Source organism: Biomphalaria glabrata, chromosome 16, assembly GCF_947242115.1.
Source record: "Biomphalaria glabrata chromosome 16, xgBioGlab47.1, whole genome shotgun sequence".
Taxonomy (NCBI): Eukaryota; Metazoa; Mollusca; class Gastropoda; family Planorbidae; genus Biomphalaria; species Biomphalaria glabrata.
In genome coordinates this window covers 3,435,391-3,461,951 of record NC_074726.1, presented here as the reverse complement: position 1 = coordinate 3,461,951, position 26,561 = coordinate 3,435,391, and the positions used below count along the sequence as shown (strand labels likewise).

The 26,561-nt window shown below is 36.7% G+C and overlaps 1 protein-coding gene across 1 annotated transcript; it reads left to right on the top strand.

Moving 5' to 3' along the window:
- The first annotated feature begins 2,066 nt into the window (after nucleotides 1-2,066).
- Nucleotides 2,067-20,648, top strand: LOC106080255 (uncharacterized). Its single transcript, XM_013241598.2, has 2 exons — nucleotides 2,067-2,299; nucleotides 18,433-20,648. Exons 1-2 carry the CDS (start codon nucleotides 2,236-2,238, stop codon nucleotides 19,356-19,358), a joined length of 990 nt encoding a protein of 329 aa, XP_013097052.2. The 5' UTR covers nucleotides 2,067-2,235; the 3' UTR covers nucleotides 19,359-20,648.
- The last annotated feature ends 5,913 nt before the right edge of the window (nucleotides 20,649-26,561 follow it).

The following is a 26,561-nucleotide window of genomic DNA, read 5'->3' as shown; positions in this document are numbered from 1 at the left end:
ATCAGTCAATTCTTCTGTTATTGTAGTTTCATTTTCTTTTTGATCAGCAAACGTAAAGGAACACAATCAAAGTAAAAGAAATCTTATCTTATCTTATCTTATTTTGTCTATTACAGACAATGCTTTAAAAAGTCGCGAAGATTGACATCTATGATAAATCAGGTCGAACTTGAATGTCATTGGCCAAACTGAATGGTCATGACGAATTAGTTGAAATTTTAGTCTGCTTCTGGTAAAGTTGTGGGTAGGTTTTTTATTTCCTTTTTATTGTTGTGGATTTTTTTTATCTGTAATTTGTGACAAAATGACGTAACTGTTTTATCATCGCACACACTCTTCATTAAATGCGATCAATAAGTAGCTTATGGAATTCAATTACATATGAACGGCAGGCGACCCAAAGGCAGACCCCGAATGCGATGGATTAATGATGTGGAGGCAGATCTGCAACAGCTTGGGGTTAGGGAGTGGAGGCAAAAGGCCCAGGAGAGATCTGAATGGAAGGATGTGTTGAAGCAGGCGAGAGCCCTCCATGGGCTGTAGCGCCACTGGGATGGATGGATGGATGGATGAACATGGACTTTATCAACACTGAATGTGGCATGAACACTGTCACTACTGACTGTGTCACTCTAGTCATGCATATTAATCAATCACTTAAAGTCTGCTACGTCGTTGGTTCTCCTGTCTGATTCAGGCAACCCATTACATTCTCTAATAGATATTGTGGAACAATAAAAAAAATCAAGAAGACGTATGTGATACGTCAACATATAACGTCTTCTTGCGTTCTTCTCAGCCATTGGCTTTTAATTTCAACACATCAGATAATTGAAATGAAATTATGTGATTTATCCTCTGGCCCAGAGACCAAATTCAAAAGACCTTCATTCTCAATAATGTTATAATAATAATTGTTAAATGTGATCGATCTCTTGCAATCAAATGATTACTGATCAATCACTATTATGCCAGCAGTTTTGTGAATTGGAAATTTTAAATCTGAATAAAAGTAGCGTGTATGAGCGAAAGTACTTAATTTAGTAATACACATTTTTGATAACATTTTTAAAGAACAAAAAACTGTTTCCATTAACTTGTTGAATGTACACTAAAAGTTCACCATCTATATTACTATAGTCATGCCTGTCGTTTTATAAAAAAGTTATTTTTTTTAAAAATTATACTTTTTGCCTTCAGAAAATAAAATAAAAAGTAGCCGCTGCATCAGAACTTTGAAAGCTCTAAAAGTATCATGATATCGGATTTTCAATATCTTTTCCAGTTTACTGTATCTCATTGGGACGGACAGACGGACGGACTGACGGACAACCCATAAAAACTATTGGCAGTTATTCCCCTTTCGGGGGCCTCTAAAAATGATAGTCCAAGCAAAGAGGTGGTTACAAAGTTAAACTTATATCGTGCTAATCCTCATTACTCTTTTAGGTTCCATGCTGTCAGCGGTCCGTAATTTTCAGGCGTCTATTCTAAGCCAACCTAATTTTAAATACATTTTGGAAGAACTCCACATTCATATCAGGTGATAATCCACGAGAATTCATTTTCTTATAACAAATTTTTAAAACCTAGAATTTTATGCTCTAGTAATTTTCAGTTAAGACAACACACTAAATACTCTGGCACCTGTAATAGTCGTTTCTGCTTTAAGCTGGTAGCCCACAACACGGCATTAAAAGTATCGAATTGCAAGCAATCTTCAGTGGCATATACTTAAAGTTTTTTCAACAGGAAAATATTTTAAGTTCAGTATTGGCAGGTGTATCAAGAATAATGAATAATGCCGGGTTTTAGGTTACTCTTTAAGTGCAATCGGGAGATTGTAATCAGCGTTCCGATTTCGTGCTGTGCAGTTGTCTACAATTGTATACATTTGAATGAACCCTGCATTGATATGTACCCTGTTGCCCCCACACGCCGTATGTAATGCTGGGACAATATGCGGCCTTCGCTAAGTCTGGGAAATCCAGCAGCTATTGCGAACTGATTCCTCTTTGAGCCTCGCTCTGTGCCACTACTATTAGCCAATAGCAACAAAAAAAAAAAAAAAAAAGGCTTGTGTGATGTAACTTCACCTCGAAAACGAAACTGAAAGTATTGTCACAGACCCACCAACATTAGGGCCCCTTTTTATTCTGTGCATTTGGGCTTGGTGTTCAGTAACACTGACAGCGGATCAGGCTAGTGACTGTCACACTGAGGCTGCTTTACACAATGGCTGATTTCTCGCTACTTTTCGTATTGACTTTGTCTGTCGCTGTTCCACGTGGAAATGGTGGTATGTATCAATAGTACTATTTGTTTTTGTAATTAGTTTTATATCTTATCTCTTGAAACGCTTGTTGTATGTCCGTCATTTGTGTTGGCATCTATATTGTTATTGTTTTAGACTAGTAGTAATGCTAAAGGGAACACTGTCAAACTGAATTTCCAGTTGTTTGAACCCAAAAATAATATCTCAAATACAAATTACAGAATTCAAGAATAAGTGATAATTATGCCCTACGCGCATGCATGTGTCAATCTACTCATGCATGTAACAAACTGTTTAAATCGTTGGTTTTCATGGCTGATTCACGCAACCTGCTACAGGCGTTCATTCAAGGATACGAGATAATTAGGCCCCACGCGCTTGCATGTGTTAATTGAATCATGCATGTTACAAACTACACTTTTTCTCTCCTAATTAACGAAACCGTCGTTACTTTTGGCCCATTAAATTAAATTAATTTTTAGTTTTATAAACTTTTATTTGTGTTACATAAAACGAGTACGCATTCTCCTATAATTCTATACCAAAAGTAACGCTTTCTTACAATAAACAAAAAATGTTATTGAAGTTTAACCCTAACAGGGTAGAATGTATTAATGCGAAAAATTAACAAATCTGTCAGAACGTGGATAAAAATTGCGGAGATAAAGAGTTAAACTCTTTAACTCGTTGGTTTTCGTGGCTGATTCAAGCAACCAGTTCTATGCTCTAATGCTTGGGTGGCAAACTTATGGCGCATGAGCCAAAAGTGGCGCATCGCACGATTACAAGTGGCGCACTACACCCCTGAGAGAGTTTTAAAAAAAACATGTCTGATCGTAAAAAATTAGAAAACCGATTTGCAGAGAATAGATTAATTTAACTCATGCCACTACGATGTCGAAAGGACCCAAATGTTTCAACACTAATAGGTCCCAAAACTTAGAACACGGATAGTTGAAAATAATGCCTCTAATTATCAGATATAATAAATAGGACATTGTTGAAAGACCAAAATAGATTATTCATTTAGCTATACTGCGGATGTAAACAAATTATGATAGTTCTGCCTTATTCTACTACAATTGAATAAACATATAATTGGTAAAAAAAATTTTAAATGCGTTTGTCTTCCCTAAGAAAGAAACAAAAAGTTACACTATATCTTATCTGATATAATACAGACGTTACTTCAAAGAGAAGAGCCACACTGCTCTACGCATCATGCATTCAGTCATGCATATTAACCAATGACTTAAGTTCTGCCAAGTCACTGATTTTCCTGGCTAGCTCAGGCAACCCATTCCATGCTCTAATAGCACTAGGGAAAAAGAAGTATTTCTACAAATTTATCCTAGCATATGGGACGAGGAATGTGCCTTTATCTTTATGTCTTTCTAAGTATTTTATAAAATTTTGTTCTTGTATTTGAAGATTATGGTTCAGTGTTTTATGTATAATTGCTACTTTGCTTTTGAGTCTTCTCCCCTGAAGACTTTCTAAATTTAGAGATTTTACTAAAGGTGTTACTCTAGTCAAATGTAAATATTCGTTTGTTATGAATCTCACTATATACTGTGATGTACTGAAAAGGCAACTACTCGCTAACGTTATAGGGGATAGTCTTTCCAGTTCACAAAAAAAAAAACCCACTGAACTAAGAGATAGGATGCTTGTACTCGGAAATGACAAAATATTTCAAAACTTTATAGGGCTATGATGGGCCTTCAGACCTTGACAACCTAACAAACTTTTAGATTGTAATTCAAAATAAGTCGACCGTTAGGTTATACTCTTTCACCAACAGTACAGAAATACGAACAAAAGAAAAGCAGTCAGTTTAATGAAATGTGTGAAAATTAATTCTTATCTTCTTATCTTATAAGATACAGACGTAAACTTCAAAAAAAGAAGAGGATTACGTCCTTATTCCCTTCTAGACCATAATAATAATTAATAATAATAATTTTATTTATAAAGCGCTGTTAACAAACAAAATGTAGGCTCAAAGCGCTGTAATAACATTACAAACACAAACACGACAGCTGAAATGACAAACTAATCTAAAAAAGTTTTAAATAGATAAGTCTTAAGGTTCTTCTTAAAAGTTGTGTAGCATATTGTCTGTCTGAGATCAATAGGTAGTGAGTTAGAAAAACTAATATCCATTTGTTTGTGAGCGCTATTGCTGGAATATATCTTATTAAGACATTATATAAAACATGAAGTTGAAAAAGAATAAAACCAGGAGATGGTGTCCAACTCTGATTCTCACAAAGAATGTGGGCAAGAAACTAACAAAGAGGATATAAGAAAAGCAAAAACTATTTGTCAAGAGAAGTGAAAAAAAGCAATACTTGAAGCATCTTACGACATCGTTCTTTTCTTAGCTAGTGATAAACCTATTGAAGATAGATCAATGAAATCTATTGAAGGTAGATCAATGAAATCTAGAAGATAGATCAATGAAATCTATTGAAGGTAGATCAATGAAATCTAGAAGATAGATCAATGAAATCTATTGAAGCTAGATCAATGAAACCTATTGAAGATAGATCAAAGAAATCTAGAAGATAGATCAATGAAATCTATTGAAGGTAGATCAATGAAACCTATTGAAGCTAGATCAATGAAACCTATTGAAGATAGATCAATGAAATCTAGAAGATAGATCAATGAAACCTATTGAAGATAGATCAATGAAATCTAGAAGATAGATCAATGAAATCTATTGAAGGTAGATCAATGAAATCTAGAAGATAGATCAATGAAATCTATTGAAGCTAGATCAATGAAACCTATTGAAGATAGATCAATGAAATCTAGAAGATAGATCAATGAAATCTATTGAAGGTAGATCAATGAAACCTATTGAAGCTAGATCAATGAAACCTATTGAAGATAGATCAATGAAATCTATTGAAGATAGATCAATGAAACCTATTGAAGCTAGATCAATGAAACCTATTGAAGATAGATCAATGAAATCTAGAAGATAGATCAATGAAATCTATTGAAGGTAGATCAATGAATCCTATTGAAGATAGATCAATGAAATCTATTGAAGATAGATCAATGAAATCTATTGAAGATAGATCAATGAAATCTAGAAGATAGATCAATGAAATCTATTGAAGGTAGATCAATGAATCCTATTGAAGATAGATCAATGAAACCTATTGAAGATAGATCAATGAAATCTAGAAGATAGATCAATGAAATCTATTGAAGGTAGATCAATGAATCCTATTGAAGATAGATCAATGAAATCTATTGAAGATAGATCAATGAAATCTATTGAAGATAGATAAATGAAACCTATTGAAGATAGATCAATGAAACCTATTGAAGATAGATCAATGAAATCTATTGAAGATAGATCAATGAAATCTAGAAGATAGATCAATGAATCCTATTGAAGATAGATCAATGAAATCTATTGAAGATAGATCAATGAAATCTATTGAAGATAGATCAATGAAATCTATTGAAGATAGATCAATGAAATCTATTGAAGATAGATAAATGAAACCTATTGAAGATAGATCAATGAAACCTATTGAAGATAGATCAATGAAATCTATTGAAGATAGATCAATGAAACCTATTGAAGCTAGATCAATGAAACCTATTGAAGCTAGATAGATCAATGAAACCTATTGAAGATAGATCAATGAAATCTATTGAAGATAGATCAATGAAATCTATTGAAGATAGATCAATGAAATCTATTGAAGATAGATCAATGAAACCTATTGAAGCTAGATCAATGAAACCTATTGAAGATAGATCAATGAAACCTATTGAAGATAGATCAATGAAATCTATTGAAGGTAGATCAATGAAATCTATTGAAGATAGATCAATGAAACCTATTGAAGATAGATCAATGAAACCTATTGAAGCTAGATCAATGAAACCTATTGAAGATAGATCAATGAAATCTAGAAGATAGATCAATGAAACCTATTGAAGATAGATCAATGAAATCTAGAAGATAGATCAATGAAATCTATTGAAGGTAGATCAATGAAATCTAGAAGATAGATCAATGAAATCTATTGAAGCTAGATCAATGAAACCTATTGAAGATAGATCAATGAAATCTAGAAGATAGATCAATGAAATCTATTGAAGGTAGATCAATGAAACCTATTGAAGCTAGATCAATGAAACCTATTGAAGATAGATCAATGAAATCTATTGAAGATAGATCAATGAAACCTATTGAAGCTAGATCAATGAAACCTATTGAAGATAGATCAATGAAATCTAGAAGATAGATCAATGAAATCTATTGAAGGTAGATCAATGAATCCTATTGAAGATAGATCAATGAAATCTATTGAAGATAGATCAATGAAATCTATTGAAGATAGATCAATGAAATCTAGAAGATAGATCAATGAAATCTATTGAAGGTAGATCAATGAATCCTATTGAAGATAGATCAATGAAACCTATTGAAGATAGATCAATGAAATCTAGAAGATAGATCAATGAAATCTATTGAAGGTAGATCAATGAATCCTATTGAAGATAGATCAATGAAATCTATTGAAGATAGATCAATGAAATCTATTGAAGATAGATAAATGAAACCTATTGAAGATAGATCAATGAAACCTATTGAAGATAGATCAATGAAATCTATTGAAGATAGATCAATGAAATCTAGAAGATAGATCAATGAATCCTATTGAAGATAGATCAATGAAATCTATTGAAGATAGATCAATGAAATCTATTGAAGATAGATCAATGAAATCTATTGAAGATAGATCAATGAAATCTATTGAAGATAGATAAATGAAACCTATTGAAGATAGATCAATGAAACCTATTGAAGATAGATCAATGAAATCTATTGAAGATAGATCAATGAAACCTATTGAAGCTAGATCAATGAAACCTATTGAAGCTAGATAGATCAATGAAACCTATTGAAGATAGATCAATGAAATCTATTGAAGATAGATCAATGAAATCTATTGAAGATAGATCAATGAAATCTATTGAAGATAGATCAATGAAACCTATTGAAGCTAGATCAATGAAACCTATTGAAGATAGATCAATGAAACCTATTGAAGATAGATCAATGAAATCTATTGAAGGTAGATCAATGAAATCTATTGAAGATAGATCAATGAAACCTATTGAAGATAGATCAATGAAACCTATTGAAGATAGATCAATGAAACCTATTGAAGATAGATCAATGAAATCTAGAAGATAGATAAATGAAATCTATTGAAGATAGATCAATGAAACCTATTGAAGATAGATCAATGAAATCTATTGAAGATAGATAAATGAAACCTATTGAAGATAGATCAATGAAACCTATTGAAGATAGATCAATGAAATCTATTGAAGATAGATCAATGAAACCTATTGAAGCTAGATCAATGAAACCTATTGAAGCTAGATCAATGAAACATATTGAAGATAGATCAATGAAATCTATTGAAGATAGATCAATGAAATCTATTGAAGATAGATCAATGAAATCGGTCTCTCAATGCAGACATTTACAAGACACATTGAGGAACTTTCTCAACATCTCTCTGAGCATGCTCTTTCTTTTCATTTACCTTGAACGAATCTACTGATATTTGTCATTTTGCCCCGTTAAACATTTTATAAGATGAATTGGTAATAATTTTTTTAAAAAAAGAGAGCCCAACATAATTTACATTTGCTTAGTTATACTATCATAAATGTTTATGATTTTGATATAAACGATTAAACACGGTAAATAAAGCTACCAAATATCTCCAAAAGATCATATTTCAAAAGTGTAATAGGGGAGACAACTTTGTGTGACGCATTTGCATTAGGAATTTTAAAACAAATTGTCGCATGGAAACAAAAGGTTGGCCACTCTTGCTCTGATGGTTCTATGTGGGAAAGACAAATTATAGGATATCGTCCTAGCTATTGAAAAAATAATATACTTCTTGTATTAGGTTTACTAGAAAATCAAGCAAAATACAACAACTCCTTTAAAAAAAAAAAAAAGCTAATCTATGGAAAGAGACTCCGCACTTACAACTATGTCTCTAGATAATGTAGAAGCTATTTTCCGTTTCCGATACCAAAATAAAAAAATAATATTAACTAGTTGACTAATTGGCTAAGTTTTTAAAATTAATTGATGTTTTGTTATGCAAAATAACAAACAAAAAAAAATGCAGAGTTTCACCTTGATCCGAGAGTGTGAGAGAAAATAACGTATCAAATTATCTAAGGGGACAACACCCTACATATTTAGCTGTATGTGTGAGTTTTGAAGTATCGCTTTAGCTTGTTGGCATAAAAAAAATACTTATATACTAGTAATTAATTGACTAATTGTTTATTCTTATAAATGATTCATGTCTTGTCTATGCCAATGAATAAGGGTGTGGGAATAATAACTTGGCTTCCGAACCAAGAGGTCTTGGGTTCGAATCTTGGTGACGACTGGAATTTTTAATTTTAAGGACACCATTGAGGCCACACAACTCTAATGGGTACCTGACTTGAGTTGGGGAAAGGAAAAAGCGGTTGGTCATTGTGCTGGCCATACGACGATTGGCCAAAGAAACAAATTACATGGACCTTTACACCATCTGCCCCATAGATAGCAATGTATTGAAAGGGGGGGTACTATTCTTTCTAACTTCGGTCTTTAATATTTTGGGACTGTCTTTTGTTTTCCCTTGCTAGACAAAGAAATTGGTTTTAGGTAGATGGTGGTACAAGAGTGTGTTCATTATTTTCAACAGGGAGCTAGCTTTTATCGGTGTTGAGGTTGTATCGATGTGGTTGACTGTATTGAACCAGTGCTGTGACCGTAATGGATGGCTGCCTGGTCGTGCGATTTGTACGTTGGACTGTCATTCAGATTTATCGATTGTCTCGGGTTCAAACCCTGCCCGCTCCCATCCCCCGACGTCCTGCGGGAGGTTTGGACTAGGAAGTAATTATCTTCAACTCTGAAGGGACATCCGAAACAAATAAAACATTTAACAAACATTTTAATGCTGCGCTAGACCTTGTGAAGCTTGGTCTTGGTTGTGTTGTAACACCGGCAAGTGCGGAATGATTGATTTGCATGGATTTATCATTATTCTATAAACTCTATGTATCTATGGTGCCATTGCGTTATTCCCAATATGTTTATGCCAACATTATTTTACGTCAACAGTAATAATACAATACCGAATTAATTATTTTATATGTACATTAGAACAACAGAGCGATAGTCAGTTATGTTTTAAGTAGTCCTATGTTACATTTTTCTTTCTTATAATGTCCTGCCTACAAGCCTTGTTAATAACAACATTTTCAAGGAACCTGAATAGCAAACATGTCAGCTCCATTAATTAAAACGTTTAACTTTGCTAATATCGATAATTCACCTTATTATTACCTACAAAAATGGGTCATGAACTAGAATGATTCCCAATGCACTGGCTTCTATTTAAAATGTAGACCTATTGTTAGGACACAAGACTCTTCAAAATAATAATACACTCTCGGGTGTTATTCTAGCCATACTTTACTATTATAACAATTTATGTACACATCAGCGTTTCATCTCTCTTCCTGTCAGTTTCTCTCGGCTTCCTCTTTCTTTACATCCCTTCCTTTCATTACACCAATTCGCACCTTTATTCATGCACACCATGCTGCGCTACGACCGTAACACCTATTGCTTATGTTGATGTCAAACATCATAGTCTAAAATATAAAGCGCACAAAGTACAGAAATGACACAAGAAAAAAAAGATACACTTGTGTTATGTTCATGTGGACCCAGGTAATGGATGGCACCAACGTATCGCGATAGTATGCCTTCAACGAAACACGACACCATCTTTGACGTGATATTACAACAGAAATATTAAATTACAAGCGCCATAATAATCTACGTCACCAGGTTACTTGAAATGATTGTATTCGGGATTTTCAATGACCTGACTCATAGCCACTTGTAAAATGAAATCCGACGCCTGAGTTGATGTTAAACTATCTTTGAGATTTAAAGGTACAAATTTATCCTCATGTGTTGAGTATGATCATGCATGGATCCAGATGTATGTAGGGCCTACTGGACTGGACGCGCCATTTGATTCTTTATAGGTTTGGGCGCCAGTGAAATGAATTTAAAAAAAACAAAACAAAACAAGAGTGCATAGAGTTTTGGATTATTTTTTTTTTAAATCCTAAATTTTGTCAATCGGGAATGAGTTAGGAGAGGATGTAAACACACAACAACAAATGAAGCCTCGGTCCAGTGAGTTCACCGAGGCATCAAGTCAGTTGACAGACTTCAGTGAGGTCTCAATTTACTCGCTGACTTTAGTAAGGTGTCAAGTCACTGATTGATTTCACTGGGGCTTCGAGTCACTTAATTAACGTAGCTGTAGCGTCGATCAAGGAACGGACTTCACTCAAGCCTCTAATCTCTGGCGGACTTCACTCAAGCCTCTAATCTCTGGCGGACTTCACTCAAGCCGCTAATCTCTGACGGGCTTCACTGAAGCCTCTAATCTCTGACGGACTTCACTCAAACCTCTAATCTCTGACGGACTTCACTCAAGCCTCTAATCTCTGACGGGCTTCACTGAAGCCTCTAATCTCTGACGGGCTTTACTGAAGCCTCTAATTTCTGACGGACTTCACTCAAGCCTCTAATCTCTGACGGGCTTCACTCAAGCCTCTAATCTCTGACCAACTTCACTCAAACCTCTAATCTCTGACGGGCTTCACTCAAGCCTCTAATCTCTGACGGACTTCACTCAAGCCTCTAATCTCTGACGGACTTCACTCAAGCCTCTAATCTCTGACGGACTTCACTCAAGCCTCTAATCTCTGACGGGCTTCACTCAAGCCTCTAATCTCTGACGGGCTTCACTCAAGCCTCTAATCTCTGACGAACTTCACTCAAGACTCTAATCTCTGACGGACTTCACTCAAGCCTCTAAACTCTGACGGGCTTCACTGAAGCCTCTAATCTCTGACGGACTTACTCAAGCCTCTAATCTCTGACGGGCTTCACTGAAGCCTCTAATCTCTGACGGACTTCACTCAAGCCTCTAATCTCTGACGAGCTTCACTGAAGCCTATAATCACTGACTGACTTCAATGAGGCCTTCACTTACTGTCGGACAGGTGCGGACTCAATAACTGAAGGACTTCACTCAAGCCTCTAATCTCTGACAAACTTTACGGAAGTCTCGAATCACTGACGCTTTTCACTGAGGCTTCGAGTCACTGACTGATTTCACTGAGGCATAATCAATCAATGACTTTGCCGAGGCCTCGAGTCACTGACCGATTTCACCGAGGCCTCGAGTCTACTGACCGATTTCACTGAGGCCTCGAGTCACTGACACACTTCACTGAAGCCTCACTACAGAGGGAACGAGGTAAGTGATAACACTTTACTGTAACAGTAAGTGTCACTGCAATTTACTGAGTCATGTGTTAGGGTTGAGCAACGACAGTAGTGCAAATAGTTCCACGAATCTCATCTTACATGAAGTTATGTTACATTCTAAGCTCCAAAACCAAACTTCTAAGGTCTGTTTAGAACTTTTCAATCAATATAATACCCCATTTTTTTTTTAGAACTTTTCAATAGCTTTATAATCCTTCCATCGGTGTTTGATAAAACGTCCACCGGCTTAGAATCGTTCAGTTGGTTTATAGCCTTGCAATCGCTTGCAACTCATCAGTTGTATTTAAAGAACGTTAAGACATGTTTTCAAAACTTGTTTAGATTACTTCCCTTTCATGCTCTATTATATGCGTTTGTAAGCGTCTTGAGCAACGAAGGAAAAAATTCATTTTTTATGTTCTCAAAGTGTTTTGAATCTTCATTCTGTCTGTCGGGTACACTTTTTTATTACACGCTATTTCTCCCACCACCCATTCTCAGATCAAGTTGAAACCTTACACGATTATTAAATAACAAAACACGAGACAATGAAACCTGTGTTTCAATTAGAAAAAGGGAAATAAGTCCTATACTATTGAGAGTTATTGCTTTAAATATGGGGTTCTTCTCCGTGGATAAGCTTTGTGTTATTTAAGTATTTGTAATAATTTGTGTTATCGATTTGAACTCTATGCTTAGCGCTGTTTTTCTACCCAAATAAATAATTCCATTCTGTGCTAGAAATCTCTTGGCTTTTCTAAGGAGTTCGCAGCGTAACCCAAAACCCAAACGGGTTAATTAATGATAACTAGTTGACCCGCGGCGTAGCAGACACCGCTATTTGCTGAAAGTACTCATGTAGGCAGCGTATTGTCGAGCAGAGTGTATGACAGTGATTCCGTGAGTAAGAACAACGGACAGGGGGTCGACAAGGTTATCCCAAAGTTCGCAAACAAAGCGTACAGCCATCTTGCGACGAAGTTCGAGAGCAACAGTTTCGTCGAAAACATTTGTTGCAGAAATATGCGACTGATAGAAATTAAAACAGCTGCCTGATGCAGGAACTTCAACTACGTTGAAAGACCTGTTGACTCCACGAACTACGTGTGAAGTGATGGGCCATGGTTAGGGAACGAAAGAGAATACGGAAGGGGCAAAATTAAAACAAAGCTACAGAAAAAAAACAAACATGCATCTATTTTAATGACACCAGATATTGACTTGTGAAAAAAATACACACATAAATGTAGTCAAATATATAGAATGTATAAAGAGAAAGAGTAGTTGTTCTTCCCCCCCCCCCCCCACCCACGCTTTTTTTTTCTGTCGCCGCGAAAGTTACGTGGGTTAACTCTAGTCCGACTTGCAGAAATAAAAGAGTCATTTTTCTATCACTTTATCGTAGTGTCCCGCATGGTTGTGCCATGAAGAAAATTATATATATATATATAGATATGGTCTTTCTTGCTGATATCCCCAGAGCCCCAACAAGTCTGTGCCTGATAATGTAGCGTGGTGGTGATCATAACCAACCATTGAAATAGCGATAACTTTAATTTATTGATTTCAATAATAACATTTGACCTTGAGAACTCTTCCTTCTGTTTCTTTATATATATTATATTTGCGGTTTGCCACAGCGGGTGACCGTGACTTGCACCTTAACGACCCCCTTTCACTTGGATTCTGAGAAAGTCAAAGTGAAAAGAAAGAAAAATAAAATCACTAGACCAAGACGAAAGCTCTAGATCTAGATAATTGCAATAATGAATGCAATATTGAGCCAAAATGTTGACAACTTGCAATTTTTTTTTTCAAATTTAATATTTATATTAACCATGGGCGTAGCCAGGATTTTTTTTTTCGGGGAGGAGAGTTTGAGGTGGGGTATTTTTTTGCTTCAAACCCCAATGAAGGGGGGTTTAAACTCAAAACCCCTTGGGCTATGCTCATAGCATTTTGAGTGCGTAATTTCCTTTTTTTTTTTTAGATTGAAGAGGTATTTTTTTAGCTTCAAACCCCGATGAAAAGGGATTTAAACTCAAAACCTCGTTGGCTACTCTCATAGAATTGTGTGTGTGTCATTTGCTTTTTTTTTTAGACTGAAGAGGTATTTCTTAGCTGCAAACCCTGCAGGAGGGGGGGGGTAAACTCCTGGTTATGCTCATAGATTCTGGTGACTAGTTATAAATCTCATGGCTCTATTTTACGTCTGTTATATTTTAACTTAACGCTTCAGTGACGCAGATAGGTACCACGTAACTTTGGATAATAGCGTCAGTGTAGATTATTATGAATATTACAGTTCTTTTTTTTTCCTCGGCCTGGATATCAAACTCTGTAGTTCCCCCACCAGTTAGAGAAACTTAAGGCGATTTGAAAGTCTGCTGACATTTTATCTTGCATCTTAGACAAAGACGCCATTACATTACTTGCATTAAATGTCTTAAGACCTTCTAGGCCAAGTCAGACATGTTGTCGATAAATTAGCTGCTTTAATTATTAATTCATTGAACTAGAAAATACAGGTAATATCTACATTATAAATCTTTTTTTTTTCCACGCAATATTCAATGTCAGTATGTTCCAAACAAGTCCGTAAATAAAATACAAATAAGAAATGAAATTGTTTTATGCAAATTGTTTGTATCTTGATGGAAGACATATATTGTCTTATATAGCAATAGAGAAATAACATGACTTGTTTGATATTCACATTGTATAAAGTAGGCCTACATATCCTGTAGAGCAGGACTCTATGTCAAGGGCATTTTCACGCTTCATGCTTCAATGGCATGTAAAGTTCCGCAATCTCTAATTCGGAGTCATTCCCCTTGCTATGACGTGGGAACCAAGATAACAATAGTTTGTAGTTAGCAATAGAAGGATGTCTCTTTTTTATGTAAATATAAAGTTCTGAATACTGGAGGGAGTTGAGAGTTGAGAGGCACCTGCGAAGACATGGATGGTTGGGTGGGTGGGTGGATAGATAGATAGATAGATAGATAGATAGATAGATAGATAGATAGATAGATAGATAGAGAGAGAGAGAGAGAGAGAGAGAGAGAGAGAGAGATAGAGAGATAGAGAGATAGATAGATAGATAGATAGATAGATAGATAGATAGATAGATAGATTTCTTGATAATATTAAGATGAAGAAGACCAATGACATGGAAGCTTGAACACTTTTTCCAAAGACTAGAAATTCGACGAAGATTTAGGACATTTTCTATCGTGGTATAACAAAATTTAAAAAACACAGAGAAAAAACATACGAGAATTCTATAGCAAGATTGACAGGAGAATAGAACTGTTATATTCCTGGTAGGGCTACATTTAGAGTCTTAATCTACTCTTACGTATTGAAAGATGACCTTGGTTATCACGAGGTGGTCAGATCCTTGTCCACAGGGGCACATGAGGTGTGTGAATTTTCAAGTTAGTTGCTGAAGGAAGTTCTAGAGTATAGAGTTCTAGATTGGGATCTGATAGAGTCAGTGGAGAGTTGTTGACCGGCAAGATAGATTGGCATTATTGGCAGTATATATAGATATATTATATACTACACACAGGTACGGTACGGAAGCCAAGCCTTTTACCACTCAAGCAAAGCGCCTCCCATAAATACATACAGTTATTTCACAAATATGGCGATGTATTTATGGACACATCTGCTGGACAGATGCAAAAAAGACGTGCTGATGGAACTGTTTGACACGACTGACCCGAGGATTCAAACCCCCCTTCCCCCCCCCTCACACACACACAACAAATATATCACATTATAATACTTGTGGTGGCGCGGTGGCTGAGCGGTAAAGCGCTTGGCTTCCGAACCGGGGACCGGGTTCGAATCAGGGGCGGACTGGGTGTCAAAATCGGCCCGGACATTTCTATAAAATTCGGCCCACAAATTCTCTATCATGTGATGGGCAACCATTTCTAGGTGTATCGGTCCTTAAAAATCATTAAGTTTGACAATGTATCGATATGCATGCATACAGTGAACTCTATATCTTTATAAGCAATATAGGTCTTTTTAAATCAGCAATTATGTAGGCCCTAAAAAGATGAAGTCTACAAGTAACACTGTCTACATTTTATTTTCCGAAAATGTGTTCGATTAGCTTAGTATTACACTGCAATGTCTGTGAAAGATTTTTGTCTAAACACGACGCTATTAAACAAATAATAATATAATAAGAATATTATAAAACCTTTAACAACTTGATATGTGCCATAGTGACTTTGATCAGGCCTTTTCGGTGGCCCCACCGGCCCATTTGGGTACCGCCAAATATACATATAGCCAGTCCGCCCCTGGTTCGAATCCTGGTGAAGACTGGGATTTTTAATTTCGGGCTCTTCGGATGCCTCTGAGTCCACCCAGCTCTAATGGGTACCTGACATTAGTTAGGGAAAAATAAAGGCGGTTGGTCGTTGTGCTGGCCACATGACACCCTTGTTAACCGTAGGCCACAGAAATAGATGACCTTTACGTCATCTGCCCTATAGACCACAAGGTCTGAAAGGGGAGCTTTACTTTTTTTTTTTCACACACGTAACTTACTGAGTTATTTAGGATTTTAATGAACTCACCAATTTTCAGGTCGCTACCATTTCTCTGAATATCGCCACCTTCACAGGAAGTACAATCCAGTTCTTTTGCATTCCGATACGATGCATTAATGATCCCATGAAAGAACTAACCAGATACAATAATCCAATGAATTCACGCACAATACAATAAAATAACGTCTCAAATCTTTCAATACGTCTGTCTTCCGTCCAAACAAACTTCTAGGCTACACTTTTCACGAGTGTGTACCTGGGACATTCACACACACACACGCACAACAAAAATTGAAAATCATGTCAACATTTGACCGGTCAGCATGCGGTCAGTTAAACTGGAAGGAAAAGTTATACGCGTCATACACAACAGAAGCAGAAAGAAGGGTGAAAATGCAACGGCGCCTGGTGATTACATATGCCCAACCTGTGACCGCAGCTGTGTATCAAGGTTTGGCCTATTTAGTCACACAAGAAGTTGCAAAGGAAAAATATTACTATCTCTAGACGTAAAATGCCACAGAGAACATGCTTACTAAAAGATTAATAATTAAGGGGCCATAGCGGAGCGCTGGACAGCAATATTTATAATAATAATAACAATAATAATAATTATAATTGCAATTGCCATCAATTTCAAAGATGAACGCTGAATACCGAGACACAGTTGCGACCTACATATTTTTTCCGTAACTCAAGCAAACAAAGCCCTTGTCCGCCAGCGGTAGAAATACCGCTTCTTTTGTCTCGAAAGGCAATGGATGCGCCCAAATGAGTCACTGTTTTTGGCTTAATCTTGAGACGGGGCAGAATACTAATGATACTTGATAGAGATATAGCTATGTATTTGAGTTTTTCCTTCTCACTTTCCAATCAAATTGCCAGCATCTAGGACAGCGGTTCTCAACCTTTTGTGCTCGTAGACCCCCTTTTACAATCCCTTACTCTGCCACGACCCCCACCCACACAGCAATAGAAGAATAGACAATAGCAATCCATATTTTCGATGGTCTTAGGCCACCCCTGGCAAAACGTCAATCGACCCCCCAAGGGGGTGGCGAACCACAGGCTTAGAACCCCTCATCTAGGAGATGTGAAATGTAACAGGTGGGCCCTGAAGTTATAACTACTCACAGTGTGTCTCTGCTGAGGTGAGAGTAACTGCTGGGTTTCGGCATGAATAATAAGTGCCTTATTTGTTTTTTCATGACATTATGTCGTCTGTCCAAAGAAACTTTAAACTTTCCGTGCCTAAACGGTTGTGCCAAAACTCGACCGTTTGATAGGAGCGGTGGCTTGGCTTCCAAACCGATGGGGTCCAGGGTTTGAATCCTTGCGAAGTCTAGGATTTTAAATTTCGGGATCTTTAAGGCGCCTTTGAAGCCACCCAGCTCTAACGGGTACCTGACACTAGTTGGGGGGTAAAATGAAAGCGCTAGGGTGTGCTGGTCCCATGACACCCTCGTTACTCGTGTGCCATAGAAACGGATGACCTTTACATCATCTGGGAACATTACTTTTACGACTGTTTGAGACGTTGCACTGTAAACACCTTCTTCCAAACCAAAAATGAAACAATATTTTCACGCTGAAATAGCAATGTAATAAGACTCGATGATGCGAACGATAGGAACGCACCTCTTTTCTATTAAAAATCACCGTATACAATTACATTTAGAACTAACAGAACATAAAAGAGTCCACACATATCGAAAATCCTTTCCTGATTGCCCATTTTCGTCACTATAAAATATTTCCAAAATGAGCTCTGGGGAAAATATCATCTCTCAAGCTTTCATATTGTATCAATCAAAAGAGCGAGGGTGGTCGCCTCTACTGAAGTATTTACTGTATCATACTCTTAGTTTATTGATTCAATAATAAGGTTTTTCTTCGAGTCCAAAGACCAATGACGAATCGAATGCTGGCAGTATTTCCCGACTTCCCGCGGCTACGCAGCCACAGCTGTGACCTAATATTTTGCCACTTCTAGCGCAGGCACAACCATTTTACCCCGGTGGTCGATTTCGATTTTATTTTCGCCGTCTACGTCTGTCCCCTGCAGCGGATTATCATGACTGAAAGTCTTATTAGCGATACTTAAAAACAAAAATTTATTTTCGACTAAAATGGTTTTTCTTTTCTACTTTCAGAACTTGCTACTTTAAAGTTCGAGGCCCAGCCGGGAACCATTCATCCCATTCTTACCAAGGAACTTGAACTGAGATGCTCCGTGCACAATTCTAACTGGAAATTTGAGAAAAGTACCACGACCACTTCCTTTCTGCAATATTTCAACACCAAGCAGCCTTTGTGGAACGATACTGCAAAGTCTAACGATACCTCAAACGTCCAAAGCTCCAATTCTCAGGATCAGGCGGAGTTCTCTCGTCTGCTGTCACTGGTCGTGACAAGGGTCAACAACGAATCAGGCGAGAATGAAACAATAGCCAGTGTGACCGGATGTGATACTCCCGTGATTGAGAACAGATTTGTGAACACTCTCCAAGTGGTAGGTAGCACTGAAGGTTCACCAGTATTTGGGGAACAGGGCTACCTGACTTTAACATGGGATAGCCCAGTTGAAAAAGATGCCGGCTACTTCATCTGTGAGGCGTACGCTTTAAACTCCAACAAGCACCCAGTATCACTCTCAGCTTCTCTTCAAATCAACGCCTTGCAGCCACAAATTTCTGACCTGGTCAGTTATATTTCTACGAATGACAAGTACATTTTAGATATGAAGGCCAAGGTCACCGAAGTGTATGAAGAGAATCAAAAGTTACGAGAACAGGCCAGGGAATTGGCTTTACAAAATGACTACATTCTGAACCGACTGGACCAACTGAGAGGTCAAAATTCCCAGAATGGTAGATTTCTATGCAGTTATTCAACATACATTGACTTCAACCCTCCCTTCAACAGCACTCCAAGAGTGATCTTGTCAATTGCCTCCTTCTCTTTCAGCTACAGTTACTCCTACTCCGTGTCTCTCCAGAGTGTGAGTAACACAAGTTTCTCTGTCTACTGCAGTAACCCCAGCGGATCAACTCAGGTCGACTGGTTTGCTACTGACTAGTGACTCCGTACCACGCATTATACGCTTGTGTCGACCGAGACCAGTCGTCGTAGAAACTCTGAACGTCGCAACTTGTGGAGTGGAGGCCAATATCTCGTTGCCACGTCGCAGGTCTGTACTACTGCTATGGCAATCAGATATTGGTCCCCAATGCTCACAGGATGCGACGTCACAGATCAGTGTCGATATCCACAATGATGATTGGTCTAGTTTTACATATAGTAAAGCATGGTGTCGCTTAGTAGCTAACTATAGCGTAACACAAATACTACTGCGAATTTTCTTTTTCAAATAATTCATAACGTAATGCTTTTGTGAAATAGCTTCTTTTTTTCCATTTTTTAAATATTATTTTGTATTAAAGTCTTGCAGTGTTAGGATGAGATTAAGCTTTGTGTAACTATACATCCCTCAGAGTCCTTGTGTTACTAGATATTTTTTTACGACCGTTATATATATACAATGTTTAACTTATAAATCGAGATTTCATATACCTTTCAATTGTTGTACTATGCAATAGTGTCAAATTCCCCCCAAAAAATATAAAAAATTACTGTCTATGCAAAATTGTATACGAGATTTAACATATTTTTCCATGTTCAATTTCTTAATTAATATTTTTTTAAAGCTAATATGTTAAGGTTATAAAACGTCTGAGCTCTTTACATATTTACTTACTTTTATCCCCAATTCATTAAATCCCTTGAATTATCATCTTAAAAAAGGTCTCTTATGTTTTATTCATTTCGCTAATAACTAGAATGCTCGTTTTTAATCTATATTTGAGAGCAATTTTTCAGTAATTTCCATTGTATTATTATTCGTTTTTTTTTAAAACAGTTAATAAATAAACAACAAAATATTCTGAATTTGAGATTGGAAAGTTAAGAACATTGTCAGCCGTAACAATAAAAAAAAAAGAGTAAGTTTAATTCAGAGTCTGTTGAAAAAGGCCAGCATAAAAATGTAACAATTAGGCCCAATATATTATTTCAATTTCTATGCACAATAGTAAAAAAGAGGAGAAAGATATATAAACACTTTTAGTGTCTGAAATCAAGGTCAAAGTGACGAGCTTGTGAGGTTATAAAAAAAAAGTATTTTAAAAAAGTAATAGAAAAAGTTCTGGAAAAAAAGGACAAATGGTTTAATTTCTCAAATAATACTTATTTGACCTTGTTGTGAAATCTACAGAATGTATATAAATATATTTTTTTTTACTTTTATAAAACTTTTTTTTAATGTCTTGTAGAGACATATCTTTGACAATTAAAACAATGTTTCAAACAATGATGTATTTACTTACACCCATCGCTTTTTCTTACATAATGAGTGTGAAGTATTTTAATAAAGCTAAATTAATATTTCTTATTTATCAGGAAGTATCACCTCCTACAAGTTGATAAGGAGTGATTGGTACATACAATGTTAGTGTCGCGTTATAGTTATAGTCCCACACCTAATACCCAGCAGTTAAATGGCCACATAACCCTCCAAGAAAACGCTCATAACTCTTTAGATTTATATATCAAATCTTATATAATACAGACGTTACTTCAAAAAAAGAAGATGATTACGTCCTACGGAAGAAGGAACATTTGTACAAATCTGTCGACATAGTGTTACAGTAACATTTAGTGGTTAATAAAAATGTCCCCTTTCAGACCTTGTGATATAGGGCAGATGATATACAGGTCATCTGTTTCTGTAGCCTACGGTTAACGAGGGTGTCATGTGGCCAGCACAATGACCATCCGCTTCTACTTTTCGCCAACTAATGTCAGGTACCCATTAAAGCTGGGTGGACTCAGAGGCGCCCAAAGATCCCGTAATTAAAAATACCAGTCCTCACTAGGATTCGAACCCAGGACCTCCGGTTGAGAAGCCAAGTGCTTTACCGCTCAGCCACCGCTCTTCCTTGGTGGTTAATACATCTTGGAATATTCAAAAGTTAAATTTGATGATTTCTTTGGCATTTTACGTCTCGAGAGACGTTCTTTTCCATTTGCAACTTCTTGTGTGACTAAAGAGGCCAATCATTAATACACGGCTGAGGTCACAGATTGGATATATGTAATCACCAGGCGCCGTTGCATTTTCACCCTTCTTTCTACTACTGTTGAGCATGGCATCTGCAAACCCGGATCCTTCCTATACGCTCGCTCTCCATGTAGATGTCGAAACAGTACAAGTTATACGTTTTCAATCATATCCTTAGAGGAGCCAGGAGAAGAACCTGACAACTGTGTTAAAAGATTTGGTTAGATAGATGAAGGCAGAGTACAAGTTCAGCTTTTGTTTTTTTTCAAAAAAGAAATCAATTCAATCATATCCGAAAACCACAGTGACTTACAGAGTGCACATTGCCTACTATGTAGTCGGGTAATATTATTTTACCACGTATAGATACAAAGTAGAGAAGAAAATTAAATAATGAAAACAGATTAAAACATGATATTAAACAGCGAATTTTCAAATCTGGTTCCACTTATGTAGAAAATCTACCAGGAAGTATTACCTCATTCAAATTGATAAGGATTGTTTGGTACATTTAATTTTTTTAACAGTTCTCGGCTAACTTGTATAGAAAAATTTTTTTGTTAGTCATTTTATTTTTGTTAAAAAGAAATTTGTGAAAAAGACAATGTTAATTAACAAATCCTATACAAGTTTTCTTTAATATTGATTAACCTAAAAAAAAGTTATCAAATCATCAGTATGTATTTGTTAGAAGCAGCTGACTGTCAGTGAACAGAATAATAATACTAAGACTTTAGTCCAATATGTCTGTCATGTTTATACAAATGATAGGGTTAGCTTCTATTTATTTTTAGAGAAAGTTGGCTGGAATAATGCATTAAATAGACAAGCGTTTTTAACTCAGCATTCACTTCTTTATGTTCAAACATATTTGAAGAAAAGATAATCATAACAATGAAATTGGAAATCTAAAATGTGTCGGACATGATCATGTAGTTGTTTTATGAACATCACCCTCCTGAACCTTCACCAAACACATATACACACCTACATCATCTCCCTCCTGAACCTTCACCAAACACACACACACCTACACTTCAACATGCAAATATTTAACATAACAAAGTGTGTGTATTATCAGGACATTCTTGAATTGATTACTGCATTAATAAATTGTCAAGGTATTTAAAACAAATATTAATTGCAATGTGCGTGTGTGTTATAATTAATTTATAATTTATTATTACTTTTAGTCCCAAGGATTCAGCCCAACAGACACACCATACACACCCAGTTGTACATAAACTAATAAACGATGTGTATGATGATTTAAATTTAACTATAAATTTAATCCAATGAGATTTATACATTGAAATGACATGTTACTAATGGTAATGATAAATGAATACAGTACATATAGTATAGGCGCGGTGGCTGAGCGGGGTTCGAATCCTGGTGAAGACTGGGATTTTTAATTTCGGGATCTTCGGGCGCCTCTGAGTCCACCCAGCTCTAATGGGTACCTGGCATTAGTTAGGGAAAAGTAAAGGCTTTTGGTCGTTGTGCTGGCCACATGACACCCTTGTTAACCGTAGGCCACAGAAACAGATGACCTTTACATCATCCTAATCCTGCCCTATAGAACACAAGGTCTGAAAGGGGAACTTATCTTATCTACATATAGTATGATATTAGAAATTACTAAATCTAAGTCTAGTTTCATCATTAACTACTGAATTATTATTTCCAGTACAATGATAACCACCTTGTAATAGAGAGTCCGATAGTATTGTCCTCACAATATTTCATTCCAAGACAAAGATTCTGTAAGAGGATCAATTCACTTCATATAAACTGTTCAAGGAAATACAAGTATCTTCAAGCCAAGACGAATGTTCACCCACGATGAAGAATCAAGTTCAAAGTAGTACAAAAACTAACAAAGTCACAATGCAACATCAAGACTGAATACTGAAGATCTGGAATCTGGAACTTCAAATCCAGAAACTCAATCCACAGACTTGAAACCTAAAATATGAAACTGTGACGAAACGCGTCCCTTCTCAATACAGAACTGACCAGTGCGGAACTACCCCCCCCCTTTTCTATCACTAGTTAGCATTGTATAGCCTCCCCTCAACACTAAACTGACCAGTGTAAATACAAATATTCTATTACCCCAAGGTTAGATCCAACCACCAAATTATAGGCCATAAACACACATCCCAAGTGACGCTCCAAACGCCGAAACAAACACACGCAACCGTAAAGTCCAGGGACATTCAAATTGGGTGTCCACGTACACTTCTTTGAGTCGATACTCCCAACTCCCACGGCTATTCAAATCGTTCCCGTCCGCTGTACCATTGAGCGTTGGTCCAGCCTGATAATTGTTGCATGGTTCTTCTTTCATCCTCCTTCGCCACCACCCCCCCCCCCCCCCAGGTCGCGGGTTAAAGAAGCCAGGTGAGTGAGCCCCAAATAGAAAGATTGGTCCAATTTTAACAATTCTAAATTCGAAAGACTCGAAGGCCATTGGATCGTCACTACTCTAACGGATCGCTCGGGAACCTATAAAAGCCGGAGACGAAAGTTTCAGGTTAATGCCATCCTAGATCAGAATCACTGAGAAGTCAGAAGACTCTCAAGTCAACGATTCATTTGGGAACTCGTGTGTAAGGCAAAGCGGGTGAGTTGGAAAAACTTTATCATTATTATTTAGTGTGTCTTCGCCTGTAACATTTATGTTCATGTATCATTACCATGTTAACACTTGTTTGCTTCTAAATATTATATTTGTAAAACTCTGTGAATATGTGTTCCTCATTAAATCGTCAATGTTGACTGTACTCCCCATGGTGGACATCCACCCTACAACTTAGTTAATCCTATTGTCTATTTATGCATTTGTTATTCATTCGTATCCATATTCATCTGGACCTACTCGCGTCTAGATTATTTCCTTAACTGTGCATATGTACCTGTATATGTGCACACATATATACATTATAATTATGCTTGTTTTTTGCTATGCACATGCTGTGCTGTTACCATGCATCCTTAAACCCGAGAATCAGTCTCGCGTGTCTACTCCATTATTTTCGGCCTGTCGGCCTGCATAATTGTGTGCCCTTTTCTGACCCCCCCCCCCCTTTTTCTTTTCACGGTCCTCTGGTCACGAGCGAACGTGGACTTGTTTACCTGTGGGCCAATAAGGTCACAGGGGCTACAACCCTGTAATATGGTCCGCCCTGTTTCCCTCCTCATTTATGCCCCTGCCTTGTACATTTATATGTGTATTCGTAATATTATTACTAAATTATTTGTACAGCAATTATTATTAGACCTAGGAAAATATCGTTAACATGTATCTTAGTTAGCCTGAGGGATACGCTCCTATCAAGGATGCGCCCCTCGCCAACCAGCCTGTATGGTTTTATAATTCAGGCTCCTCTCACATCTCATCTCATAGCCTCCTACATCAGGGCTGGCGTGTTTTGTTGCCTGAAGGCAGACCTCAGCAGATCTCCACACATTCCCGTTGAGGGTGAGTCACTCATCACCCTCGACCAGAACTGAAGGCATTCCAGGCTGAAGTCCCAGGACCGGACTGCACCTACTACTGGAGTAAGCCCGCCGCGTGGCATCCTCATCCTCATCACATTAGTGCCTGCCTACCCGCAGGGCACCAGCAACTGGCTGCCAGCACAACGGAGCTTCAACTTACCCCACCCCGAAGGAGAATCTTGAATACAGATAAGTGAGAGACAGCCGAATAATCAAACCATACACGAATCTTTATGAGCAACATCCCAGTGATGATATTATCTTAAAAGTTGTCATAAAATCCTAAATCATTCTGTACATCCCCCCCTTACTCGCTGATCTTCTTAATTATTCTTTATTAAATATTTGTTCTTCCACAAAATCATTAAGCTTTGCGCTTTGCTTGTGCCTGTCTATGTGCCTATATAATACCAACAAAATATTTACCACGTTGTGGCTCTAAGACTTTACCCCTAGGAGTCGCAGGCCATCATCCCCATCGGAAAGTGCAACGGACCGATTGGCGGACTTATTGCACCACAGAAACCTGAACCCCTATATAAAGACAAATAACAGATTCTTCTAATCCTCTAATCTTCTAATCTAATTACAAAATAAGAATACGCCCGAATCCATATTAGAATAACTTTACAATGTGAAATAAAACTCACCCTAAGCAAGGGTCAAATAATCCTTCCAAAATATGTATACCAAGCCAAACGATAAGGCTATCCAGTACCAAAGACACCAGTATAATTCAGGAACTCCAAAGATACAGCTTGGCTCTACAGTGCAAGATGGCGGGAATGTACCAAACGACCAAGAAGAAAAATGTGGACGTCATATGAACAATTTACGACAAGGGAAGAGCAAATAGTGCACATAAAAACAACAAAATAGCACAAATGACGTCATCGCCCAGTGATGAAAGCGGCGCTATTAGATAGTGTACATTTTTTTTCTATACAGCCAAACAGATAGTTGCGGTATATATATTTCTTTTCGATTGATTACTATATCAAATTAAATATTGTTTTCATGTAAACGACTTTGGGATATAGTGAACATTTAGGAGTCGGTTCGTTGTTCCATTTAACGCCCAGATCTAATTTTAAATAAACTTTTTCAACTTGGTACTAAATATCTCTTTATATTCCTGAACAGGATATTTAAATGATCTATTTCTTCCAAAATAAATGTTTTATTTCTTCATTCCCCATTAAATGATGTTTACAGTAACTCTTTCCTATTTAGTGCAAAATGATACATTTAACAGTTTTCGGATGTTTCAGAGTTAAAGATAGTCTACTTCCTAGTTCAAACCTCAAGCAGGACTACATGGAGGTTAGCAGCGGGCAGGGTATGAACCCAAGACCATCGAGACTTGAACAACAGTCCAGCGCGCATACCGCACAGCCGAGCAGCCATACAATAGTATTTTACTTGTATGCGAATGTTTTAAAATTATTAGCAATGACCAACACAACAGCACATAACATTTACTGATTTCGTGTTAAGTAATTTAAAAAAAAAAATGTTCAAGAAAAGAAGTTGAGAACTAAAATGTGGATATTGTGAAACATTTTTTAAAAAATATTGTTCAATGTTTTAAAAAAACAAAAGGAAGGTAACTGTGTTAAGAAAAATGTCATTATTTTTTAAACTGTTATCTCCCTT

Excerpts from the sequence above, each read along its gene's own strand:
- LOC106080255 (XM_013241598.2), top strand. The coding sequence starts at position 2,236 with ATGGCTGATTTCTCGCTACTTTTCGTATTGACTTTGTCTGTCGCTGTT. Across the intron at positions 2,300-18,432 it reads TGTTCCACGTGGAAATGGTG|AACTTGCTACTTTAAAGTTC; the intron begins GTATGTATCAAT and ends TTCTACTTTCAG.